This window comes from Brassica oleracea, chromosome C5, assembly GCF_000695525.1.
Source record: "Brassica oleracea var. oleracea cultivar TO1000 chromosome C5, BOL, whole genome shotgun sequence".
Lineage (NCBI taxonomy): Eukaryota > Viridiplantae > Streptophyta > Magnoliopsida > Brassicales > Brassicaceae > Brassica > Brassica oleracea.
The window spans coordinates 15,979,299-15,988,134 of NC_027752.1; the positions used below are offsets into that span (position 1 = coordinate 15,979,299).

Consider the following 8,836-nt stretch of genomic DNA (forward strand, 5'->3'; position numbering starts at 1 on the left):
GGAATATTTAAAAAACTACAAAAAACTAGTAAATTTCAAAACATTTTTAATGTTATAATTTATTTAAAATAATAAAATTAAAAAATACCAAAAAATGTATACAATTTATAAAAAAAACTTTTTAATAATAAAAATAAATAATTTTAAATATCCAATAAACAGAAATTATATATAAATTCCTAATCTAACAACCTATTCTAACAGATCCTAATTTAACATATCCTAAACTAACAAAATTTTGAAACAAATATTTGCCAAGTTTGTAAAAAAAAACAAAACAATGACGTTTCGTAAAACGTTTTTTATAATAAAATATTCATAAAATGTGAAATCTATTTTTTATTGAAAAACGTTTATAAATTGTAAGAATATAAATACGTTTTAAAAATGTTCTTAGTCACATAAATGTTTTAAAATAGAAAACATGTTTTTAGTATTTCACACACACAATCAGTAATCCTAAAACTAACATCCAAATCCTATAAATAACATTCAATCCTAAAACTAACATCCAAATCCCTAAATCTATCATCTAAATCCCTAAAACTAAAAGTTAAATCCCTATAATCAACAACCTAATATAAAACTAATTTAACAATCTAATCTAAATAAAAACTTACCTGATAGAAGGATAGGGAAGAAAGAGAGGTAATTTTGAGTGTGTTATTGAAGAGGGAAGTTGTGGCAGACTAAAAAACTAAAAGTTAAATCCCTATAATCAACAACCTAATATAAAACTAATTTAATAAAACTTACCTGATAAAAACTTACCTGATAGAAGGATAGGGAAGAAAGAGAGGTAATTTTGAGTGTGTTATTGAAGAGGGAAGTTGTGGCAGACTAAGGGTCTGACTGGTGATCATTCTGGAAACAAGAGGAACGAATAGAAAAGGAACGTAGAGGAACAAAATTGCAGGAATGAAAAGGAATGGTTGTTCCATCCCATATTTAACAAGGAATTAATTTGTTCTTTATTTCTCTACAAAAAAAGGAATGGTAGGGAATGAAAAGGAAAAATTATTCCTTATGAATGGTGATTTTTTTAAGGAATGTTAGGGAATTCATTTGTTCCTCGTCGTTCCTTGGTCACCATTCATACCCTAAATCTAATCTAAATAAAAACTTACCTGATAGAAGGGTAGGGAAGAAAGAGAGGTAATTTTGAGTGTTATTGAAGAGGGAAGTTGTGGCAGACTAAATTTTCTGATGCGAAAATAATTCCATGGGTTGCTTGTAAGCGATTAGAGTATCCATAAAGCGATTAGAAAAAATATGAGATCTTGAGATATTTAATGATTTTTTGTTAGCAAGATAAGCATGGCGGATCCTTTAAAACCCAAATCCCTTATTTTCAAGACTCTTGAAGGCTCGTAATTGAAATAACGCATATGTCTTAGAAGCGATACCAAAATAGGACCAGTCTTATGGTTGGTCATTAATCTTACATGGTTAGATCGCTCCTAAAGAAGAATACACTTCATTTCCAATCAATCAGTATGAGGATCATTGGTTACCAGCCACTCCACCACCAATGAACAAGATTTCATAACAAGAGAACATATGTTCATCTTGCCTTATTCAAAGCACATTATTATGAAAACGGGAGATTCTCTGATAGTTAAAGATGCATTGAAGGCGGAGCAAGCCAAAACCCAAAAAGTGCTCGTGCTAGGACTTTGATAAGTTAGTTTGTGCATTGTGCTATCTCAGCTGCTCAATCTGTATTTGTATTGAATCTATCACCTGCTTTTGAATGTGTTTTGCCTGCAAGTTTTGGCCAATGATAGAACAGGTATTTTTATATCTTTGTCCATTTCAAAACAGAGGACGTTATAGTTTATGTGTTGTGCTAAATCATGAATAACTTAACATGTTACAGAAGACACTGTTATCTTCAAGAATGACTAACATGATATTGGATTTGTACTAAGATTCAAGATTTCATTTTATCAACTTTTTCCTCATGAAATATTTTGTTTCTCAATATGATAATAGAACTTTTCTCTTGAAAACTCAGTCTCTTCCCATGAATGTGTTGTACCGAATCTTTGAACAGAATCTATACAAAAATATCGAAATACCAATATTACCCTTCACTCTTGGCCACCGTAGTTTCTCCTCCTCTCGTCTTCAACTCCTTCCTCTTCCCTCCGCCGCAACAACAGAGCCAGCTAAAACAACCGGCACAGCAAGAACTCCGACAACACTCGGACTCGGAGCACTTTAGACATTTCCAACAAGAGCATTTCGGACACGTAGGCTTCCAAAAGCAGTTGCAGCATTTGAACTTGGGACAGCAACAACCAACACAGCTCGGTTTCTTACAGCAAGAGAAACATCCTTTCAAAGACGGACACTCACACTTGCAACAACCGCATTCACCGCAATCGCAACTAGGTTTGGGACACGAAGGGCATTTTGGTCTGCATAGTTTGAAACTACAGCATCCTTTGGATTCATCTCGCCGACGGATCTCTTGCCAAATCTTCTTGAGACGAGACTTAGTGGTTGTATTCTCCATGTCTTGTATAAACCGATAGAGATGTCTAATGTAGTCAGGATAGATCTCGAGGTTGCAATGTCCACCACCTTTAATCCAAAGCGGTTCGTATGGTTCTTTCGCCATTTTCCATAGCCTGTTTCCGTGCAGCCAGTTTACAACATCATCCTCTGTTCCCTGCGTAACGTTAAATAGTAATAAGATCAATAACGTTTCACCTTCTTGATATAAACAAGAGACAGAATCTGCTTACGTGTATGACAAGAACCGGGCATTTGACCTTCTTGATCTTGTTTACGTTCTGCCATTAAACAAGAATAATCAGTAAAAGGATAATACTAGAACCACCCAAGACCGTAGCTTCCAAATTAGCCATCGCCACTTCTACACCGGCTAGATTCCAAGTTAGCCACTAACATAGGCTATCTAAACTCAATCTACATGACATATGCTAAATGTGGTTCATGTAACAATATCAGATTAAAGCGAAAGGGATATTTACCGAATAAATATCACAACAAAACTTGAACTTGACATGACATAGAACACGAAGACCAGAGAGAATGCCGCTATGAAGAACCACACCTCTAAGCCGAGGAAGCTTAGAGGCAAGGTGCAGCGTCGGTCCACTACCAACGGATTGACCATACAAAATCAGATCCTCTTGTCCAACACCATATTCGGTCTGCAAACACTCGTAAACCGCCTCTATATCCGCATATGTATCATACTCACTCGGCTGTAAGCACAATTTGTATAAACCACAATTAGTCACAAAATGTGTAATCAAAATATTCAAATATACGCTTGATCAACCATTCCATTAAAGATAAAGAAACATTCTGAGGCTCTAGGAGATTGATGCAGAACATCCCAACAACCTAAGAAGCTAACTACATTAACATTTATGTTCTTGGGCTTAAAATTATTCAAAAAATAATAATAAAGAGACGCATTTACATACCTTACCGGTAGAGGCTCCGTAGCCCGAATAATCATACCTGAAAATCATAACAAAAATAAACTAAAAACTCTGAGGAACGAAACTATAAATGAACCATCATAAATTGACCCTTATTGACTTACTCGGATAAAAAGTTTTTTTTTTTGGTAAAATGTTAAGTTACTCGAATAAAAAGTTACACCGTATACGTATAGTATACTATTTACAGACTCAAACGTTCTAAAAGAGTGACTAAAAACTGATGGTGGTAGGTGAGAAACTCTAAATTAAATTTCTGGGGTAAACAAAAGGTCATAATCAAAGAAAAAACCGCCAAAAGAAAACACTAAACATTTTACAAAAATTGAGAAAAATATACTCTAAAGAAAATTTGTCGGAAACATCACCAAATCTGAGCTTTTTAAGCAACGAGACAACAACCCATTTCCCAAAAGCGTGAGCTTTCTCAAGAGATGTAACGACAACACAAAATCTTATTGAAGGAGTAAACAAATTGTGAAGCTTTAATCAAAAAAAAGTAGAAACTTGTACCAAATATTTTTTTTAAATCAAAAGACAAAATTAAGAAAAAAGTATAATTAGTTTAATTATACTTAAACTGATATTAAAAAAAACTGTCTACATACACAGAACTTGTAAGCCTTAAATATATAAACAATTCAAAAAAAAAAACTTAGTAAGCCATTAGTAGTAAGATATTAGATAAACACAGGTTGACAAAAAAAAAAAAGATAAACACAGAAACGACAACGTATTATGAAGAGTGAACATCTGAGAGAAAGACAGACAGACCCCATGAGATTAACTCGGAGATTGACTTTGAGTTGAACGAAGAGATCAACGAGTTGTCCCAAATCTGCAGCATTTCCATGTGAATAGAGAAGTGTGAGCCTCGCGTTTGGGTTTCTCAGGTAGAAAGCTGCGACTTTGTTTCCGCGTCTCGTCTTCACCACTCTAACGTCGATGGATGAGTCTCCGGCGGCGGGAAAAGTGGAGGAGGAGGAAGCGGAGACGGCGGAGAGTTTACCATCGGGGTTTTTGGTAAGGTGGTAGGTGGGAGGAGAAGGAGGGAAAAAGGCAAACTTGGCGGCGAGGTGAGAGAACATGCACCCCATTTATTCGCGGCGGAGAATACAAAGCTGTGTGCATATCAGTCCACCGTTAGAGAGAGAAACATGTGAGGAGAGAGATGGAAACACGGAGTGCAGAGAGACTGAAATAAAAAGACTACAAGAGGGAGATGAAGGAGAAGTAAGAGGGAGAAAGAGAGGAATGGTCTGAACATGAAAGAGAACAGCGGAAGAGGGAGAGATGTGTGTGAGAGAGAGCGTGTGAGAGTGAACGTGCGTTTCCTAGGTAATTGGTTAGTGCTCTGTCTTACTGTTTCTTCTTCATTTCTGTTTTTACTATTTGTTTCACTATTTATTAATTCACGATATATATTTTCTCAATATAATTTTTCTATATGGTTTAATTTTTTATTACCAATTTGCTAACTATAAAACTTATGGATTTTTTAGCAAAAAGTGGCAATGGACTTCACTTTATTGCTTTGCCGGCTTCCGCAAGCATTCTTTTGTGGTTTGCCAATCTGTTTTTAGTAACACTATTTAAACTAATTTTCTTGAAAACTTTCTTTTAAATTAATTTTAGGGAAAATTCTATAAAAATACTTCATTTAAATTTAGTTAAACTTTTTAGTACTCGAATGTTTTTGCTACCAGTTTAATACATCAACTAATATTTTTTCATTTAATACATAAACTTTTAGAAGTGTGCACATTTTAATACCCAAATTTTGTTTATTTTAATTAAAGTACTAATAAATTTCAAACGAAATTTAAAATTCTCTAAAATTTACAAAAAAAATTCAGGAAATGATAGTTTTTTTTTTAATTTTGAGAAATAAAGTAACTAAATTGTGTATAACCTTATATTTTGCAATAAATTTTATAAGTTTTAAATATCGAATTTAGTTTGTTTCTGAAATTTAAATAAAAATTATTTTTTCCTTCACAATTAATTTTTTAAAATTTTTAAAAATTTCTCCCTAATTTATTTACCTTCTTTCCTGAATCTTAAAATAAAATTGAAACTTTTTAAATATGTTTTCTTAGATTTAGATATTTTTTAAATTTCATTTGAAACTTATTAATACTTTTAACAAAATAAACAAAGTTTGGATATTAAAAAGGCACAATTTTAGAAGTTTGTGTATTAAAATCAAAATAATTAGTTGGGGTATTAAATTGAGTAGAAAAAAAATTAGGTATTAAAAAGTTTAATATTGACAAAAAAAAATGTTTCATAAAATTTAGTTGGAATTTTACTCTTTTCTTCTAAGTAACTATGCTATTCTGAGAATCAGACTCAAATGACCAGTAATAGCGCCAGAAAAAAAATTTGCGTAAAAATTATATGTGATTGATATCTCATGATTTTAATAGTTTTTAACATATATTTATTATTCATATTAGTGTTTTAAGTTGCATTTAGGTGTCTACATTGCATATATTTGTCCATTTATGTGCATTAGGGTCTAAAGTGCACACTTGAGAAGTTTGGGGCGAATGTGTCAATAATCAAGACTCCGAGGACATGTTTTGCAAATAAGCAAGAACTCACCATTGGAGCTCACGAGCTTTCTCCTCCAAGCCGATCCGGAGCTTGACGACACGGCGAGCTTACCCGACGACGGCTAATGTGTCAATAATCAAGACTCCGAGGACATGTGATTTATGCATGCTTGAATGTGTTAGCCAACGGGAGTTGATGTTTGATGCATGACTAGCATAGGGATTATTATCACGGGAGTGGATTAATCTATTTTGAATGAGATCTAGACCTATAGACTTGTTGATTGTTTTGTTTGAACATCTTAGATTGAACCTTGATCACCTTATATCAATTATCTTCGCCCATGGATCCATCCTTAGCATTTGATTGAATTCTTGCACTTATTTCTTGATTGGATTTGAGATCACCTTGTTTATATTTCTAGGATATGAGCTTGTTACAAATCATCCATCTTCTTGTTTGCTTAGATTAAGGAAGTTTGTGTATTCTTGGTGTTATAGATCACTAGTTCCTTGTGAATTCGATCCTAAAATGCTACAATAACATACCATTCGATTGTGGTATTGTTGGCACATTAGGTTAATTGGTGTGTGCTTAAACGCTTAATAAGTGATTCTTCTTGTTATGTTAACAATATGTTGGGGAACTATATCATGAAAACAAGAAAGCAAAGTGAGTTTCTTTCATGTCTTAGCTTAGCTGACAGCTTTATGTTTCCATACTGAAAAATATACTATTCTTGTCATACTATAGAATAATAATAAAATTGCTATATAATACAACTGGATAAAAGTAAACTAGGAAAATATACAAAAATTAACATATCAGTGGTGAACTAATATATTTATATACAAAAATTAACATATCTGTTATTTCTTTGCCACTTCAAACGAAACATCTCAAAATATAATCGTCGAAACAAAAAAATATTTTAAAATAACAAAATAAACTATTGCAGGTAATATATACAGTTGCAAATGTCTAAGAGAACTCTATGCGTGGAACCTTTTTCAACTTTAGTATGACATACACAATACAAATATGTTCACAAAATAATGTCTTTTTTCAACTCGCTTTCGTCCCCTTATTATTATTTTATGAGCATTATTATAAACCAACTTTGACCTCATGTGTTATTAACCAAATTGACAATTCTTACATGGCAATACCATAATCATTCTCATACTCTATAATTAAAAGTTCTGTTCATACTAGACTAATTACATATACTGCTATTGTTCATTAAATTGTAGCTTAACATAATATAATATATGCTTTCTAATTATTAGATAACGAAACCGGTTTTATTACTAGAGAACGAAACTAGTTATCTAATATCAAAAGTTTCTATACCAACCTTTCTATTTCAATATCGCCATACTCATTTGCGCCATAACTTTGTATATCAATCTCACATATATAAACTAATCTATATCGATATCAAAAGTTTAATCATTAGAGAACCAAACCGGTTATTTAAGTATATCATTGTGTTGAAAAATCTCGAATGAAAATGGCAATTTTCACAAAATTATCTTTTAATTATATGATACTATAATTATATAGCTATGGCCTATATGAATTAGCAGTCAGCCATATTCCACCCACAATTGTCCTACGCATGCCATCAAATTGTTTTGGAATACCTTATTAGTATGTTTCGTTATAATCTTTTTTTTATTGTTTTTTGGAGTCAAAGTTTTTACAATATTGTTTCGTTATAATTTTTATTATTGATTATTGATCGATTTATTTTTGGAATCAATTCGCAATCTTTGTTTCCTTAAATTCCAAAACGTGAATAGAACGTTTAACTCAAGGCATAGCTAAAATTTTGGAATCAATTCATAATCTTTATTATGGATTTTTTAAACCCTTAAATAATTTTCATCAATAGGGTCGTATAAAAAGAAAGTTAGATTATGGATCCAAATTTGATCTGCGTTGATTTATTGGCATTCGAGTGTTAAGGCAAGTTTTAGCTATACATTTGAGTGCAAGTTATAGAATATTAATTAGTGAATATTTTATATAATTATGGCAATTTGTTTTCATCAGATTAACCCTAGACTCGTATCATTACGTATAACCCGTGCCTGCAAACCTTAATTACTGAAAACATGTATACATTTTATATAGGTTTTGTGATTAAATTCCTTATTTTTATATCAAAATTGATATATAAATTTTATACAGATGTGATCGGACATGTTGTAGAATAAGCTATGTTGAAATGATTTCAGTGAATGGAAAAGAAACCCCAAGGATTTCACTAGAACTACGTGATCTAGAATAAATTTCCTTTCACATCTTTTTGTCTTTAATTAGTGGTTATTTCTGATTTGTGTCCCCAAGCTTATTTAAAAATTACTAACGTCTGCGTTGTTTTATGGCGTCTTCAAATGGTATTGGGGGAAAAGTTTGCTACTAATGTCATGAACACTATACAGTTACGTTTTGAGAAGCGTGTGATCTTGGTGTTGAGGTTTGGAAATATTAAGGTTTCCAAAGGTACATTGAAGCCATACGTCTGGTTTGGTTATTATATATCATTCAATATTATTGTTATAAATAATGTTGTCTTTAATCTTACTTGAATAATAATTTGCAGAGGATCATTATGTGTCGAACGCATACAATATCTTAGACGTCCAGCTCAATCCCAATATGGCTGAGGTTGAGGAATTTAGGGCCCTGTAAGTTTTTTTCGTGTATCCTTTCTTATTTTATTATTCTATTACCTATGTTTCGTTTTGTCTTATATTCATAATTTATTTTATGAAAGCAATAATTCT

The 8,836-nt window shown here is 32.1% G+C and overlaps 1 protein-coding gene across 2 annotated transcripts; it reads right to left on the minus strand.

Annotated features, from left to right (window-relative positions):
• Nucleotides 1-1,933: 1,933 nt before the first annotated feature.
• On the minus strand, nucleotides 1,934-4,844 carry LOC106294461 (alpha/beta hydrolase domain-containing protein 17B-like). 2 transcript variants are annotated; one of them, XM_013730019.1, is made up of 5 exons: nucleotides 4,257-4,335; nucleotides 3,470-3,501; nucleotides 3,003-3,239; nucleotides 2,754-2,801; nucleotides 1,934-2,677 (listed from the first exon to the last, which is right to left on the minus strand). In XM_013730019.1, exons 1-5 carry the CDS (start codon nucleotides 4,333-4,335, stop codon nucleotides 2,087-2,089), a joined length of 987 nt encoding a protein of 328 aa, XP_013585473.1. In that variant the 3' UTR covers nucleotides 1,934-2,086. The 2 variants fall into 2 exon arrangements, with proteins under 2 accessions (XP_013585473.1, XP_013585472.1); XM_013730018.1 differs by having other exon boundaries at nucleotides 1,937-2,677; nucleotides 3,465-3,501; nucleotides 4,257-4,844.
• Between the last annotated feature and the right edge of the window lie 3,992 nt (nucleotides 4,845-8,836).

Coding starts and splice junctions, on each gene's coding strand:
- LOC106294461 (XM_013730018.1), bottom strand. CDS start 4,579: ATGGGGTGCATGTTCTCTCACCTCGCCGCCAAGTTTGCCTTTTTCCCT. Junction 3,240..3,464: donor ACGGAGCCTCTACCGGTAAG/GTATGTAAATGC, acceptor TTGTGCTTACAG/CCGAGTGAGTATGATACATA. Junction 2,678..2,753: donor GCCCGGTTCTTGTCATACAC/GTAAGCAGATTC, acceptor AACGTTACGCAG/GGAACAGAGGATGATGTTGT.